The sequence below is a fragment of the Girardinichthys multiradiatus genome, chromosome 13 (genome assembly GCF_021462225.1).
Source record: "Girardinichthys multiradiatus isolate DD_20200921_A chromosome 13, DD_fGirMul_XY1, whole genome shotgun sequence".
NCBI lineage: Eukaryota > Metazoa > Chordata > Actinopteri > Cyprinodontiformes > Goodeidae > Girardinichthys > Girardinichthys multiradiatus.
The window spans coordinates 41444722-41461311 of NC_061806.1; the positions used below are offsets into that span (position 1 = coordinate 41444722).

At 43.4% G+C, this 16590-nt stretch overlaps 1 protein-coding gene across 4 annotated transcripts; it reads right to left on the minus strand.

Moving 5' to 3' along the window:
- Positions 1–1715: 1715 nt before the first annotated feature.
- ndufs5 (NADH:ubiquinone oxidoreductase subunit S5) lies at positions 1716–15964 on the minus strand. 4 transcript variants are annotated; one of them, XM_047384177.1, is made up of 4 exons: positions 15830–15964; positions 13753–13975; positions 13497–13574; positions 1716–1907 (listed from the first exon to the last, which is right to left on the minus strand). In XM_047384177.1, exons 2-4 carry the CDS (start codon positions 13966–13968, stop codon positions 1803–1805), a joined length of 399 nt encoding a protein of 132 aa, XP_047240133.1. In that variant the 5' UTR covers positions 13969–13975; positions 15830–15964; the 3' UTR covers positions 1716–1802. The 4 variants fall into 4 exon arrangements, with proteins under 4 accessions (XP_047240133.1, XP_047240131.1, XP_047240132.1 ...); XM_047384175.1 differs by having other exon boundaries at positions 13753–13991; XM_047384176.1 differs by having other exon boundaries at positions 13753–13972; positions 15830–15954.
- Positions 15965–16590: the final 626 nt, after the last annotated feature.

The following is a 16590-nucleotide window of genomic DNA, read 5'->3' on the forward strand; positions in this document are numbered from 1 at the left end:
TCATGACTTCATAAGACAAATGTTATTATAAATACATTTACACTGCTGAAAAAAATAAAGGGACCACTTAAACAACACAATATAACTCCAAGTAAATCAAACTTCTGTGAAATCAAACTGTCCACTTAGGAAGCAACACTGATTGACAATCAATTTCACATCTTGTTGTTCAAATGAAAAAGACAACAGGGGGAAATCTTTGGTGATTATCAAGACACTCAATAAAGAAGTGGTTCTGCAGGTGGGGACCAGAGACCACTTCTCAGTACCGATGCTTTCTGGCTGATGTTTTGGTCACTTTTGAATGTTGGTGGTGCTTTCACACTCGTGGTAGCATGAGACGGACTCTACAACCCACACAAGTGGCTCAGGTAGTGCAGCTCATCCAGGATGGCACATCAATGTGAGCTGTGGCAAGAAGGTTTGCTGTGTCTGTCAGCGTAGTGTCCAGAACCTGGAGGCGCTACCAGGAGACAGGCCGGTACACCAGGAGACGTGGAGGAGGCCGTAGGAGGGCAACAACCCAGCAGCAGGACCACTACCTCCACCTTTGTGCAAGGAGGAACAGGAGGAGCACTGCCAGAGCCCTGCAAAATGACCTCCAACAGGCTACAAATGTGCATGTGTCTGCACAAACGGTTAGAAACCGACTCTATGAGGATGGTATGAGGGCCTGACGTCCACAAATGGAGGTTGTGCTCACAGCCCAACACCGTGCAGGACGCTTGGCATTTGCCAGAGAACATCAGGATTAGCAAATTCACCACTGGCGTCCTGTGGTCTTCACAGATGAAAGCAGGTTCACACTGAGAACATGTGACAGACGTGACAGAGTCTGGAGACACCGTGGAGAGAGATCTGCTGCCTGCAACATTTTTCAGCTTGACTGGTTTGGCAGTGGGTCAGTAAAGGTGTGGGGTGGCATTTCTTTCTCCATGAGCTCACCAGAGGTAGCCTGACTGCCATTAGGTACCAAGATGAGATCCTCAGACCCCTTGTGAGACCATATGCTGGTGCGGTTGGTCCTGGGTTCCTCCTAATACAGGACAATGCTAGACCTCATGTGGCTGGAGTGTGTCAGCAGTTCCTGCAAGATGAAGACATTGAAGCTATGGACTGGCCCGCCCGTTCCCCAGACCTGAATCTGATTGAGAACATCTGGGACATCATGTCTCCATCCACCAACGTCACGTTGCACCACAGACTGTCCAGGAGTTGGTGGATGCTTTAGTCCAGGTCTGGGAGGAGATCCCTCAGGAGACCATCCGCCGTCTCATCAGGAGCATCTCCAGGCGTTGTAGGGAGGTCATAGAGGTACATGGAGGTCACACACAATACTGAGCCTCATTTTGACTTGTTTTAAGGACATTACATCAAAGTTGGATCAGCCTCTAGTGTGTTTTTACACTTTAATTTTGTGTGTGACTCCAAATCCAGGCCTCCACTGGTTATTAATTTGATTTCTATTCATGATTTTTGTGTAATTTTGTTGTCAGAACATTCAACTTTGTACCGAACAAAGTATTTAATGAGAATATTTCATTCATTCAGATCTAGGATGTGTTATTTGAGGATTCCCTTTATTTTTTTGAGCAGTGTAGATAACAGCACTGTAAATATGGCCACTAAGTAATAAGCTACACTAGTGTTTGTTAGGAAGGGCTCCTAAATCGTTGGTTCACATCCACACGTAACAAGAAGGAAAGACAACGACAGGAGATGTTAACATTTATTTGCAAGCAGATCAGGAAATAGTGATATCTGAATGACTATAAACAGAAACTGAAGTGAGATCAGTTCCTTCATGGAGACTGGTCAGTCTCTCCGGCGTGGTGGGTCGGCGGCGTGTACTTCCCCTCCTTTATCAACTTTTCCCGCTGCTGACGGATGGCGTACAGCCTCTGATGCTGCAGGGATGAAGAAAAGACGGGGTCAACATTGAAGCAAAGCAGGATGAAAGATACTGAAGGACACTTTTAATTTGATGCAGCATTTTTGAACCTGCTGGTACAAACCAGGTAATAAAATGAGGCAAGTCAGTGGTTCTGGTTCTCAGGGTCCACTGCCTTCCATGTTTTAGATGTGTCTCTGTACCACCACACCTGATCTGGATGATGTAATACCACCTCAACATGACATGAAGTCCTGCAGAAGCCCGTTAGGCATCCAATCATTTAAGGCAGGTGTGTGGCAGCAGGGAAACACCTCCAACATGCAGGTCAGTGGAACCTGAGGACCAGGGCTGAGAACCACTGAGATAAATGCAACCTCAGATGAACATAATCAGTTAAATTACATAGTGTCATAATTCAACAAAAATTGATCAAAATAAGGAAACAATGTGTGAGAAAGTCCACCGGTTCTACAGCTTGTAGAACCACCTTGGTAAAACGATGTGAAGCAATCCTGGTCCAACGTTGCTTCAGTTTATTAAAGTCTGCATCAGTTTGAGCTCTGTACTTTGACTGGGCCGTAGCACAACCACAATCCTGTTGATGACTCATTTGAGACCAAGCCTTAGCTGCAGAACAGATGACCTCCATATGTTTTGGTTGCCATGGTTGCTTCTCTTAAGTTATTGCTGATATCCTTCTAACTACGACGTCGTGTTAAAACACGCCTGCATCCTACTTTGGTAGCGCTGCTCACACTGATGATGATCTTGATACATTTAGCCACACAGAACCTTTCATCTTCTTCATTCCTGCAGAAGCAGAAAGGATGGACTTTGTTTTTCACACACAGCTTCCACATTTGGACCCGTTTTTATTTATTTATATAAGGAATTCTGAGGTTTTATTTAACCTCATTTAGCAAGAAATCATTTCTGATTCTGTCCTGGTTCTGTTCCACTATGTTCTGATTCTGTCCCACTATGTTCTGATTCTGTCCTGGTTCTGTTCCACTATGGTCTGATTCTGTTCCACTATGTTCTGATTCTGTCCTGGTTCTGTTCCACTATGGTCTGATTCTGTTCCACTATGTCCTGGTTCTGTTCCACTATGTTCTGATTCTGTCCTGGTTCTGTTCCACTATGGTCTGATTCTGTCCCACTATGTTCTGATTCTGTCCCAGTTCTGTCCCACTATGGTCTGATTCTGTCCTGGTTCTGTTCCACTATGTTCTGATTCTGTCCTGGTTCTGTTCCACTATGGTCTGATTCTGTCCCACTATGTTCTGATTCTGTCCTGGTTCTGTTCCACTATGGTCTGATTCTGTCCCACTATGTTCTGATTCTGTCCCAGTTCTGTCCACTATGTTCTGATTCTGTTCTGGTTCTGTTCCACTATGTTCTGATTCTGTTCCACTATGTTCTGATTCTGTCCTGGTTCTGTTCCACTATGGTCTGATTCTGTTCCACTATGTCCTGGTTCTGTTCCACTATGTTCTGATTCTGTCCTGGTTCTGTTCCACTATGGTCTGATTCTGTCCCACTATGTTCTGATTCTGTCCCAGTTCTGTCCCACTATGGTCTGATTCTGTCCTGGTTCTGTTCCACTATGTTCTGATTCTGTCCTGGTTCTGTTCCACTATGGTCTGATTCTGTCCCACTATGTTCTGATTCTGTCCTGGTTCTGTTCCACTATGGTCTGATTCTGTCCCACTATGTTCTGATTCTGTCCCAGTTCTGTCCACTATGTTCTGATTCTGTTCCACTATGTTCTGATTCTGTCCCAGTTCTGTCCACTATGTTCTGATTCTGTTCCACTATGTTCTGATTCTGTCCTGGTTCTGTTCCACTATGGTCTGATTCTGTTCCACTATGTTCTGATTCTGTCCTGGTTCTGTTCCACTATGGTCTGGTTCTGTTCCACTATGTTCTGATTCTGTTCCACTATGTTCTGATTCTGTTCCACTATGTTCTGATTCTGTCCTGGTTCTGTTCCACTATGGTCTGGTTCTGTTCCACTATGTTCTGATTCTGTTCCACTATGTTCTGATTCTGTTCCACTATGTTCTGATTCTGTCCTGGTTCTGTTCCACTATGGTCTGGTTCTGTTCCACTATGTTCTGATTCTGTTCCACTATGTTCTGATTCTGTCCTGGTTCTGTTCCACTATGGTCTGGTTCTGTTCCACTATGTTCTGATTCTGTTCCACTATGTTCTGATTCTGTCCTGGTTCTGTTCCACTATGTTCTGATTCTGTCCTGGTTCTGTTCCACTATGGTCTGGTTCTGTTCCACTATGTTCTGATTCTGTTCCACTATGTTCTGATTCTGTCCTGGTTCTGTTCCACTATGGTCTGGTTCTGTTCCACTATGTTCTGATTCTGTTCCACTATGTTCTGATTCTGTCCTGGTTCTGTTCCACTATGGTCTGGTTCTGTTCCACTATGTTCTGATTCTGTTCCACTATGTTCTGATTCTGTCCTGGTTCTGTTCCACTATGGTCTGGTTCTGTTCCACTATGGTCTGGTTCTGTTCCACTATGGTCTGATTCTGTCCCACTATGTTCTGATTCTGTCCCACTATGTTCTGATTCTGTCCCACTATGGTCTGATTCTGTTCCACTATGGTCTGATTCTGTCCTGGTTCTGTTCCACTATGTTCTGATTCTGTCCCACTATGGTCTGATTCTGTTCCACTATGTTCTGATTCTGTCCTGGTTCTGTTCCACTATGGTCTGATTCTGTTCCACTATGGTCTGATTCTGTCCCACTATGGTCTGATTCTGTCCCACTATGTTCTGATTCTGTCCCACTATGGTCTGATTCTGTCCCACTATGTTCTGATTCTGTTCCACTATGGTCTGATTCTGTCCTGGTTCTGTTCCACTATGTTCTGATTCTGTCCTGGTTCTGTTCCACTATGGTCTGATTCTGTCCCACTATGTTCTGATTCTGTCCCACTATGTTCTGATTCTGTCCCACTATGTTCTGATTCTGTCCCACTATGGTCTGATTCTGTCCCACTATGTTCTGATTCTGTTCCACTATGGTCTGATTCTGTCCTGGTTCTGTTCCACTATGTTCTGATTCTGTCCCACTATGGTCTGATTCTGTCCCACTATGTTCTGATTCTGTCCTGGTTCTGTTCCACTATGGTCTGATTCTGTTCCACTATGTTCTGATTCTGTTCCACTATGGTCTGATTCTGTTCCACTATGTTCTGATTCTGTCCTGGTTCTGTTCCACTATGGTCTGATTCTGTTCCACTATGTTCTGATTCTGTCCTGATTCTGTTCCACTATGTTCTGATTCTGTTCCACTATGTTCTGATTCTGTCCTGGTTCTGTTCCACTATGGTCTGATTCTGTTCCACTATGTTCTGATTCTGTCCTGGTTATGTTCCACTATGGTCTGATTCTGTTCCACTATGTTCTGATTCTGTTCCACTATGTTCTGATTCTGTCCTGGTTCTGTTCCACTATGTTCTGATTCTGTTCCACTATGTTCTGATTCTGTCCTGGTTCTGTTCCACTATGGTCTGATTCTGTCCCACTATGGTCTGATTCTGTCCCACTATGTTCTGATTCTGTTCCACTATGTTCTGATTCTGTCCTGGTTCTGTTCCACTATGTTCTGATTCTGTCCTGGTTCTGTTCCACTATGGTCTGATTCTGTTCCACTATGTTCTGATTCTGTCCTGGTTATGTTCCACTATGTTCTGATTCTGTTCCACTATGTTCTGATTCTGTCCTGGTTCTGTTCCACTATGGTCTGATTCTGTCCCACTATGGTCTGATTCTGTCCCACTATGTTCTGATTCTGTTCCACTATGGTCTGATTCTGTCCTGGTTCTGTTCCACTATGGTCTGATTCTGTTCCACTATGTTCTGATTCTGTCCCACTATGTTCTGATTCTGTCCCACTATGTTCTGATTCTGTCCCACTATGGTCTGATTCTGTTCCACTATGTTCTGATTCTGTCCTGGTTATGTTCCACTATGTTCTGATTCTGTTCCACTATGTTCTGATTCTGTCCTGGTTCTGTTCCACTATGGTCTGATTCTGTCCCACTATGGTCTGATTCTGTCCCACTATGTTCTGATTCTGTCCCACTATGGTCTGATTCTGTTCCACTATGTTCTGATTCTGTCCCACTATGGTCTGATTCTGTCCCACTATGTTCTGATTCTGTCCTGGTTCTGTTCCACTATGTTCTGATTCTGTCCCACTATGTTCTGATTCTGTCCTGGTTCTGTTCCACTATGTTCTGATTCTGTCCCACTATGGTCTGATTCTGTCCCACTATGGTCTGATTCTGTCCCACTATGTTCTGATTCTGTCCTGGTTCTGTTCCACTATGGTCTGATTCTGTTCCACTATGTTCTGATTCTGTCCTGATTCTGTTCCACTATGTTCTGATTCTGTTCCACTATGTTCTGATTCTGTCCTGGTTCTGTTCCACTATGGTCTGATTCTGTTCCACTATGTTCTGATTCTGTCCTGGTTATGTTCCACTATGTTCTGATTCTGTTCCACTATGTTCTGATTCTGTCCTGGTTCTGTTCCACTATGTTCTGATTCTGTCCCACTATGGTCTGATTCTGTTCCACTATGTTCTGATTCTGTTCCACTATGGTCTGATTCTGTCCCACTATGTTCTGATTCTGTCCTGGTTCTGTTCCACTATGGTCTGATTCTGTTCCACTATGTTCTGATTCTGTCCCACTATGGTCTGATTCTGTCCCACTATGTTCTGATTCTGTCCTGGTTCTGTTCCACTATGGTCTGATTCTGTCCCACTATGTTCTGATTCTGTCCTGGTTCTGTTCCACTATGTTCTGATTCTGTCCCACTATGGTCTGATTCTGTCCCACTATGTTCTGATTCTGTCCTGGTTCTGTTCCACTATGGTCTGATTCTGTCCCACTATGTTCTGATTCTGTCCTGGTTCTGTTCCACTATGGTCTGATTCTGTCCTGGTTCTGTTCCACTATGGTCTGATTCTGTCCTGGTTCTGTTCCACTATGTTCTGATTCTGTCCTGGTTCTGTTCCACTATGGTCTGATTCTGTCCTGGTTCTGTTCCACTATGGTCTGATTCTGTCCCACTATGTTCTGATTCTGTCCCACTATGTTCTGATTTTGTCCTGGTTCTGTTCCACTATGGTCTGATTCTGTTCCACTATGTTCTGATTCTGTTCCACTATGTCCTGGTTCTGTTCCACTATGTTCTGATTCTGTTCCACTATGTTCTGATTCTGTCCTGGTTCTGTTCCACTATGTTCTGATTCTGTTCCACTATGTCCTGGTTCTGTTCCACTATGTTCTGATTCTGTCCTGGTTCTGTTCCACTATGGTCTGATTCTGTCCCACTATGTTCTGATTCTGTCCTGGTTCTGTTCCACTATGTTCTGATTCTGTTCCACTATGTCCTGGTTCTGTTCCACTATGTTCTGATTCTGTTCCACTATGTTCTGATTCTGTCCTGGTTCTGTTCCACTATGGTCTGATTCTGTTCCACTATGTTCTGATTCTGTTCCACTATGTTCTGATTCTGTTCCACTATGTTCTGATTCTGTCCTGGTTCTGTTCCACTATGGTCTGATTCTGTCCCACTATGTTCTGATTCTGTCCTGGTTCTGTTCCACTATGTTCTGATTCTGTCCCACTATGTTCTGATTCTGTCCCACTATGTTCTGATTCTGTCCTGGTTCTGTTCCACTATGTTCTGATTCTGTTCCACTATGGTCTGATTCTGTCCCACTATGGTCTGATTCTGTCCCACTATGTTCTGATTCTGTCCTGGTTCTGTTCCACTATGTTCTGATTCTGTCCCACTATGTTCTGATTCTGTCCTGGTTCTGTTCCACTATGGTCTGATTCTGTCCCACTATGTTCTGATTCTGTCCCAGTTCTGTCCCACTATGGTCCTGATTCTGTCCCAGTTCTGTCCCACTATGGTCTGATTCTGTCCCACTATGTTCTGATTCTGTCCTGGTTCTGTTCCACTATGTTCTTATTCTGTCCCACTATGTTCTGATTCTGTCCTGGTTCTGTTCCACTATGGTCTGATTCTGTCCCACTATGTTCTGATTCTGTCCTGGTTCTGTTCCACTATGGTCTGATTCTGTCCCACTATGTTCTGATTCTGTCCCACTATGTTCTGATTCTGTCCTGGTTCTGTTCCACTATGGTCTGATTCTGTCCCACTATGTTCTGATTCTGTCCCACTATGGTCTGATTCTGTCCTGATTCTGTCCCACTATGTTCTGATTCTGTCCTGGTTCTGTTCCACTATGGTCTGATTCTGTCCCACTATGTTCTGATTCTGTCCTGGTTCTGTTCCACTATGTTCTGATTCTGTTCCACTATGTTCTGATTCTGTCCTGGTTCTGTTCCACTATGGTCTGATTCTGTCCCACTATGTTCTGATTCTGTCCTGGTTCTGTTCCACTATGGTCTGATTCTGTCCCACTATGTTCTGATTCTGTCCTGGTTCTGTCCCACTATGGTCTGATTCTGTCCTGGTTCTGTTCCACTATGGTCTGATTCTGTTCCACTATGTTCTGATTCTGTTCCACTATGGTCTGATTCTGTCCCACTATGTTCTGATTCTGTCCTGGTTCTGTCCCACTATGGTCTGATTCTGTCCTGGTTCTGTCCCACTATGGTCTGATTCTGTCCTGGTTCTGTTCCACTATGGTCTGATTCTGTTCCACTATGTTCTGATTCTGTTCCACTATGGTCTGATTCTGTCCCACTATGTTCTGATTCTGTCCTGGTTCTGTCCCACTATGGTCTGATTCTGTCCTGGTTCTGTTCCACTATGGTCTGATTCTGTTCCACTATGTTCTGATTCTGTTCCACTATGGTCTGATTCTGTCCCACTATGGTCTGATTCTGTCCCACTATGTTCTGATTCTGTCCTGGTTCTGTTCCACTATGGTCTGATTCTGTCCCACTATGTTCTGATTCTGTTCCACTATGGTCTGATTCTGTTCCACTATGTTCTGATTCTGTTCCACTATGTTCTGATTCTGTCCCGGTTCTGTTCCACTATGGTCTGGTTCTGTTCCACTATGTTCTGATTCTGTTCCACTATGTTCTGATTCTGTTCCACTATGTTCTGATTCTGTCCTGGTTCTGTTCCACTATGGTCTGATTCTGTCCCACTATGTTCTGATTCTGTCCCACTATGGTCTGATTCTGTCCCACTATGGTCTGATTCTGTCCCACTATGGTCTGATTCTGTCCCACTATGGTCTGATTCTGTCCCACTATGGTCTGATTCTGTTCCACTATGTTCTGATTCTGTCCCGGTTCTGTTCCACTATGGTCTGGTTCTGTTCCACTATGTTCTGATTCTGTTCCACTATGTTCTGATTCTGTTCCACTATGTTCTGATTCTGTCCTGGTTCTGTTCCACTATGGTCTGATTCTGTCCCACTATGTTCTGATTCTGTCCCACTATGTTCTGATTCTGTCCCACTATGGTCTGATTCTGTCCCACTATGGTCTGATTCTGTCCTGGTTCTGTTCCACTATGTTCTGATTCTGTCCCACTATGGTCTGATTCTGTCCCACTATGTTCTGATTCTGTCCTGGTTCTGTTCCACTATGGTCTGATTCTGTTCCACTATGTTCTGATTCTGTTCCACTATGGTCTGATTCTGTTCCACTATGTTCTGATTCTGTCCTGGTTCTGTTCCACTATGGTCTGATTCTGTTCCACTATGTTCTGATTCTGTCCTGATTCTGTTCCACTATGGTCTGATTCTGTTCCACTATGTTCTGATTCTGTCCTGATTCTGTTTCACTATGGTCTGATTCTGTCCTGGTTCTGTTCCACTATGGTCTGATTCTGTCCTGGTTCTGTTCCACTATGGTCTGATTCTGTTCCACTATGTTCTGATTCTGTCCCACTATGTTCTGATTCTGTCCCACTATGTTCTGATTCTGTCCTGGTTCTGTTCCACTATGGTCTGGTTCTGTCCTGGTTCTGTCCCACTATGTTCTGATTCTGTCCCACTATGTTCTGATTCTGTCCTGGTTCTGTCCCACTATGTTCTGATTCTGTTCCACTATGTTCTGATTCTGTCCTGGTTCTGTTCCACTATGGTCTGGTTCTGTTCCACTATGTTCTGATTCTGTTCCACTATGTTCTGATTCTGTCCTGGTTCTGTTCCACTATGGTCTGATTCTGTTCCACTATGTTCTGATTCTGTCCTGATTCTGTTCCACTATGGTCTGATTCTGTTCCACTATGTTCTGATTCTGTCCTGATTCTGTTTCACTATGGTCTGATTCTGTCCTGGTTCTGTTCCACTATGGTCTGATTCTGTCCTGGTTCTGTTCCACTATGGTCTGATTCTGTTCCACTATGTTCTGATTCTGTCCCACTATGGTCTGATTCTGTTCCACTATGGTCTGATTCTGTTCCACTATGTTCTGATTCTGTTCCACTATGTTCTGATTCTGTTCCACTATGTTCTGATTCTGTTCCACTATGGTCTGATTCTGTCCCACTATGTTCTGATTCTGTTCCACTATGTTCTGATTCTGTCCTGGTTCTGTTCCACTATGGTCTGATTCTGTTCCACTATGTTCTGATTCTGTCCCACTATGTTCTGATTCTGTCCCACTATGTTCTGATTCTGTCCCACTATGGTCTGATTCTGTTCCACTATGTTCTGATTCTGTCCTGGTTCTGTTCCACTATGGTCTGATTCTGTCCCACTATGTTCTGATTCTGTCCTGGTTCTGTTCCACTATGGTCTGATTCTGTCCTGGTTCTGTTCCACTATGTTCTGATTCTGTTCCACTATGGTCTCATTCTGTCCCACTATGTTCTGATTCTGTCCCACTATGTTCTGATTCTGTCCTGGTTCTGTTCCACTATGGTCTGATTCTGTTCCACTATGTTCTGATTCTGTTCCACTATGTCCTGGTTCTGTTCCACTATGTTCTGATTCTGTTCCACTATGTTCTGATTCTGTCCTGGTTCTGTTCCACTATGGTCTGATTCTGTTCCACTATGTCCTGGTTCTGTTCCACTATGTTCTGATTCTGTTCCACTATGTTCCGATTCTGTCCTGGTTCTGTTCCACTATGTTCTGATTCTGTTCCACTATGTTCTGATTCTGTCCTGGTTCTGTTCCACTATGGTCTGATTCTGTCCCACTATGTTCTGATTCTGTCCTGGTTCTGTTCCACTATGGTCTGATTCTGTCCCACTATGTTCTGATTCTGTCCTGGTTCTGTTCCACTATGTTCTGATTCTGTTCCACTATGGTCTGATTCTGTCCCACTATGTTCTGATTCTGTCCCACTATGTTCTGATTCTGTCCTGGTTCTGTTCCACTATGGTCTGATTCTGTCCTGGTTCTGTTCCACTATGTTCTGATTCTGTTCCACTATGTTCCGATTCTGTCCTGGTTCTGTTCCACTATGTTCTGATTCTGTTCCACTATGTTCTGATTCTGTCCTGGTTCTGTTCCACTATGGTCTGATTCTGTCCCACTATGTTCTGATTCTGTCCTGGTTCTGTTCCACTATGGTCTGATTCTGTCCCACTATGTTCTGATTCTGTCCTGGTTCTGTCCCACTATGTTCTGATTCTGTCCTGGTTCTGTCCCACTATGTTCTGATTCTGTTCCACTATGTTCTGATTCTGTCCTGGTTCTGTTCCACTATGGTCTGATTCTGTCCCACTATGTTCTGATTCTGTCCTGGTTCTGTTCCACTATGGTCTCATTCTGTCCCACTATGTTCTGATTCTGTCCCACTATGTTCTGATTCTGTCCTGGTTCTGTTCCACTATGGTCTGATTCTGTTCCACTATGTTCTGATTCTGTTCCACTATGTCCTGGTTCTGTTCCACTATGTTCTGATTCTGTTCCACTATGTTCTGATTCTGTCCTGGTTCTGTTCCACTATGGTCTGATTCTGTTCCACTATGTCCTGGTTCTGTTCCACTATGTTCTGATTCTGTTCCACTATGTTCTGATTCTGTCCTGGTTCTGTTCCACTATGTTCTGATTCTGTCCCACTATGTTCTGATTCTGTCCTGGTTCTGTTCCACTATGTTCTGATTCTGTCCCACTATGTTCTGATTCTGTCCTGGTTCTGTTCCACTATGGTCTGATTCTGTCCCACTATGTTCTGATTCTGTCCCAGTTCTGTCCCACTATGTTCTTATTCTGTCCCACTATGTTCTGATTCTGTCCTGGTTCTGTTCCACTATGGTCTGATTCTGTCCCACTATGTTCTGATTCTGTCCCACTATGTTCTGATTCTGTCCTGATTCTGTCCCACTATGGTCTGATTCTGTCCCACTATGTTCTGATTCTGTCCCACTATGTTCTGATTCTGTCCTGGTTCTGTTCCACTATGGTCTGATTCTGTCCCACTATGTTCTGATTCTGTCCTGGTTCTGTTCCACTATGGTCTGATTCTGTCCCACTATGTTCTGATTCTGTCCCACTATGTTCTGATTCTGTCCTGGTTCTGTTCCACTATGGTCTGATTCTGTCCCACTATGTTCTGATTCTGTCCCACTATGGTCTGATTCTGTCCTGGTTCTGTCCCCCTATGTTCTGATTCTGTCCCACTATGTTCTGATTCTGTTCCACTATGGTCTGATTCTGTCCCACTATGTTCTTATTCTGTCCCACTATGTTCTGATTCTGTCCTGGTTCTGTTCCACTATGGTCTGATTCTGTCCCACTATGTTCTGATTCTGTCCCACTATGTTCTTATTCTGTCCCACTATGGTCTGATTCTGTCCTGGTTCTGTCCCACTATGTTCTTATTCTGTCCCACTATGTTCTGATTCTGTCCTGGTTCTGTTCCACTATGTTCTGATTCTGTCCCACTATGTTCTGATTCTGTCCCACTATGGTCTGATTCTGTCCCACTATGTTCTGATTCTGTTCCACTATGTTCTGATTCTGTCCCACTATGTTCTGATTCTGTCCTGGTTCTGTCCCACTATGGTCTGATTCTGTCCCAGTTCTGTCCCACTATGGTCCTGATTCTGTCCCAGTTCTGTCCCACTATGTTCTGATTCTGTCCCACTATGTTCTGATTCTGTCCCAGTTCTGTCCCACTATGTTCTGATTCTGTCCCACTATGTTCTGATTCTGTCCCAGTATGGTATCATTTGACTGTAGCCGTTACAGGTTATAAAGTCTGATGCTGCAAGTCTGAATCAGGTCTCGGTTCCGATCCACCCTATCTTCAAAGACGGAGGCGTGACTGATGAGGAAGACGAGACCCGAGTGCCGGCAGAACTTTCTGCTGCTGCACGTCTGCTGAGACTCAGACAGGAAGGCTGACTCCACTCTAACTGCGACAGCAGCGAACAGAACCAGCACACACGCCTCCATTTTGTTTTTGGTATATTTGAAATAAATATGATGTAAATCCTCCTCAAGTCATGAGAGCAGAAAAAACTGAATTTAATGAAATAAGATTATTGACGATTTATTGGTTGAGGAAAGTGATTAAGCATCATCAGTTGGAGGTCGAATGATCTACTGTAAGAGCAACCAAATCTACACGACTGGTTTCTGTTTCCATTAAATCCCAAACTGGAATCTGTGGCAACCTCATTTGGTTTCCTTTCTGCTGCTTTAGGATGCAGGGAGCTTGCAGCAGGACTTTTCTGTGTTTCTTCCTGGTTCTCCTGTGGAAGGAGAAGTAATGTTCATCTCCCAGTAAGAGAACTGAAGCTAATTTAAACCTGCAGGTCAAAGCCATGATCATCTGGAGCCGTTGAGTTTATTCACTCAGTGTTGACACATTTGTTCTCCTATTTGGACACCAGAAACTGAAACCAGGGTGTCTGATCTGAGCTCACTCACCGTCTTCTGCCTGTGCAGGCACTCGTAAAAATCCTCAAGCTCCACCAGGCACTCCTTCTTGGCTCGGGTCTGACCGATGCCATGAGCGCATTCGACCCACTCTTTCTCGAAGGCGTGACAACGTGCTGCTTGCTTGTTGGGTTGCTCTCCGCTCTGCAGCAGCAGCCAGCGGTCCACGTTGATGCCGAGCCGTGACTGGAGGTCCACAAACGGCATGGTGCTGCTGACAACAGAGGAACCTTTTAATAGGTGGTGGAAGAGTTAGATGGACAGGAGGAAGTTTATGACACTCCTGTGCAGTTAAATACAGGACACATGATTATTCAGCCAGGAGACCATTTAGAACAGGTCCAGTTACACAACAACAACAAGACTGGTGATCAACTAGGGCTGGGATATTTCCTAACAGCTGGAAATGGTTTAAAGTGCCTGTGACATACTTTTCTCACAAATTCAGAAATAGAAAGAAAACATCTGAATATTGAAGGAATTGGGCAGTAATTGCCATGATATTAGGATTAAAAGACAATTGTGACACAAATAAGCATATTTTGATAAATTTTGCAAGTCCAAAGTCACTCAGAGGCGGATCGAGGCTCCGCAGGGAAACAGCTGCTAATATAAACACGTGTATATATAAATATATGCGTGTATTTTTTAGTTCTACAAACCAACTTCCCCAGGAGACCAACGTGCTTCGGCTTCTGGCCCTCATCAGGGTCATGACAGGTCACCACACAGTTTGTTTTAATAAACCAAAATCCTGCATTTATGTGTTGAATTGAAAACAATGATCATATACTAAGAACATGGGTGGTTCTAGACAGGGGCCAACTGGGGCCAGTGCCCCTGTAGAACTGGTCCTGGCCCCTGTTTTGGCCCCTGTACTGAAGACATAATACTAAATCAATGTCTTATGATGATATACGAAGGCACAGACACCGTAAATGATTGGTGCCTTGGACCAATTTTATTTTTTTACTTTACAGTTTTACTTTTACAATGAATTAAAAATTAAGTTGCTGAACTTTTAGCTTCAGCCGTATTGAGATAGGATCACAGTTTTCATCTGCTAGATCAGGGGTCTGCAACCCGCAGTTCCAGAACCACAAGTCTCTCTGTGGCTTGTTTAATATATGAAACGATAAAATATTCCCCTGTTTTTTTTTTTTTTTCTGGGCCCCCATAAACAAATACGGGCCCCCCTGATAAATTTGGTCTAGAACCGCCACTGGCTAAGAAGCCTATTTGATGATGGCTGTTTTATCTTTTAGAGCAGCATTTATTTTTGCCAGCCTCTGACTGTAAGCAGTGACAGATTTATAACTGGATGGTTATATATTTTTAATCATCACAATAAATACGAGAACATTTTGTGATAAGATTTTAGGTCCATATCAACCTCTTGTTGTGACAATTTCTGTTAAAAAAACAGAAAATAAATATTAGTGACGTCTCTACTTTCTTATTGTTTAGGTTATGAGAACTCCTATTATTGGTCATTGATGAAACCTTCAGTCTGTCTATTAAATTAAACAACTAAAGAACAATTTCCCTGCTGTTTGAATATATGCCACCATAGACCAGGGTCTTTTGGCGGCTTAGAGGAGGTAACACCTGTATAGGAGGATCCTACAGGTAGTAAAAATACTTTAAATTAATAAACATCTTTGTAAGGTGGGCCAAATGGCCGAAAACCAGTGAAACAGACCCTTTTCTCAGCTGCAGAGACCAGCTTCAGGTCTCCGTTAGATTTCCTGCTAGCTCGTGTTAGCCCAGCGGCTAACAGATAAACATAAACACAGGGGCTCTGAAAACTTTACTCAACTCACACTAAAAGGTTTATTAGACATACAAACACACGACCTTATATAATGAGCAGCGGGCGTCTGCTTAGAGCAGCAGTTAATCTATCTGCAGATGCTCCTTCAATGACAGGCTGCTAATGCTAACCGATCTTATCCCAATAAATTCACGCAACACCATTTTATAAAAAATGACTAAACTCTGAGGTGCAGTTTTTCACATCACTGTCCGCACACATGTCAACTTAAAGCATAAAATCATCTTTATGTACCAGATTTTGAAGTTTTCTCCGAGTCGCTTTAACCTTCCTCCGTTTTACGGCAGATGACAACACTGCCGGAAAGTGGTTTTCTTCTGGGCTACCACACGGTTACAAGACGCAACAGCGCCTCTTAGAGGATCCGGGGAGTATAGCAGGCGATAAAAATTTATATACACATTTATATACAAATTCATTTATTAGTCTGATTATTTGTATTAGTTTAGATACTTTTTTGTATCTCACACATTAGTAATACGGTAAGATTACTTTCAGATTTATTTTCTCATATTGTTTTAATTATAATTATAAAAGGTCTCTGCAAGGAGGCTTCAGATAAGCTCATGAAGCTTTATGTCACTCTGTTTCTCATTAAAACTCATTTCAGCTAAAGACCCACCATGACCCAAGGTGGATGAGACGCAGATAACAGATGGACGGAAAACCACGTGGATCATTAGAGGGAATATAACTAAAACTCAGACAAACTAAACTAAAATAAAGTTACTTGGAAGACGTATCTTTTCAGGGGTCCCAAATGTGAGTTTAGCATGGTGGATATCCATGTGATTAATATCCTGTACAATTCAACTGAAAGCAAACAACCCACAAAATGGAAAGAAATACACAAATGTAAAGCTATAATAACCTTGCTACATAGGTTTGTACACTCTTTAAGTAACACCTTGTTGAAGCATCTTTCACCATTCAGTCTTCTTGACCACGTCGGCCATCAATTATAATGAATCTGATTAACTGTAAAAAAAAAAAAA

Excerpts from the sequence above, each read along its gene's own strand:
- ndufs5 (XM_047384177.1), bottom strand. The coding sequence starts at position 13,968 with ATGCCGTTTGTGGACCTCCAGTCACGGCTCGGCATCAACGTGGACCGC. Across the intron at positions 13,575-13,752 it reads GCCTGCACAGGCAGAAGACG|GAGAACCAGGAAGAAACACA; the intron begins GTGAGTGAGCTC and ends CTCCTTCCACAG. Across the intron at positions 1,908-13,496 it reads CAGAAAGGAAACCAAATGAG|CATCAGAGGCTGTACGCCAT; the intron begins GTTGCCACAGAT and ends TCATCCCTGCAG.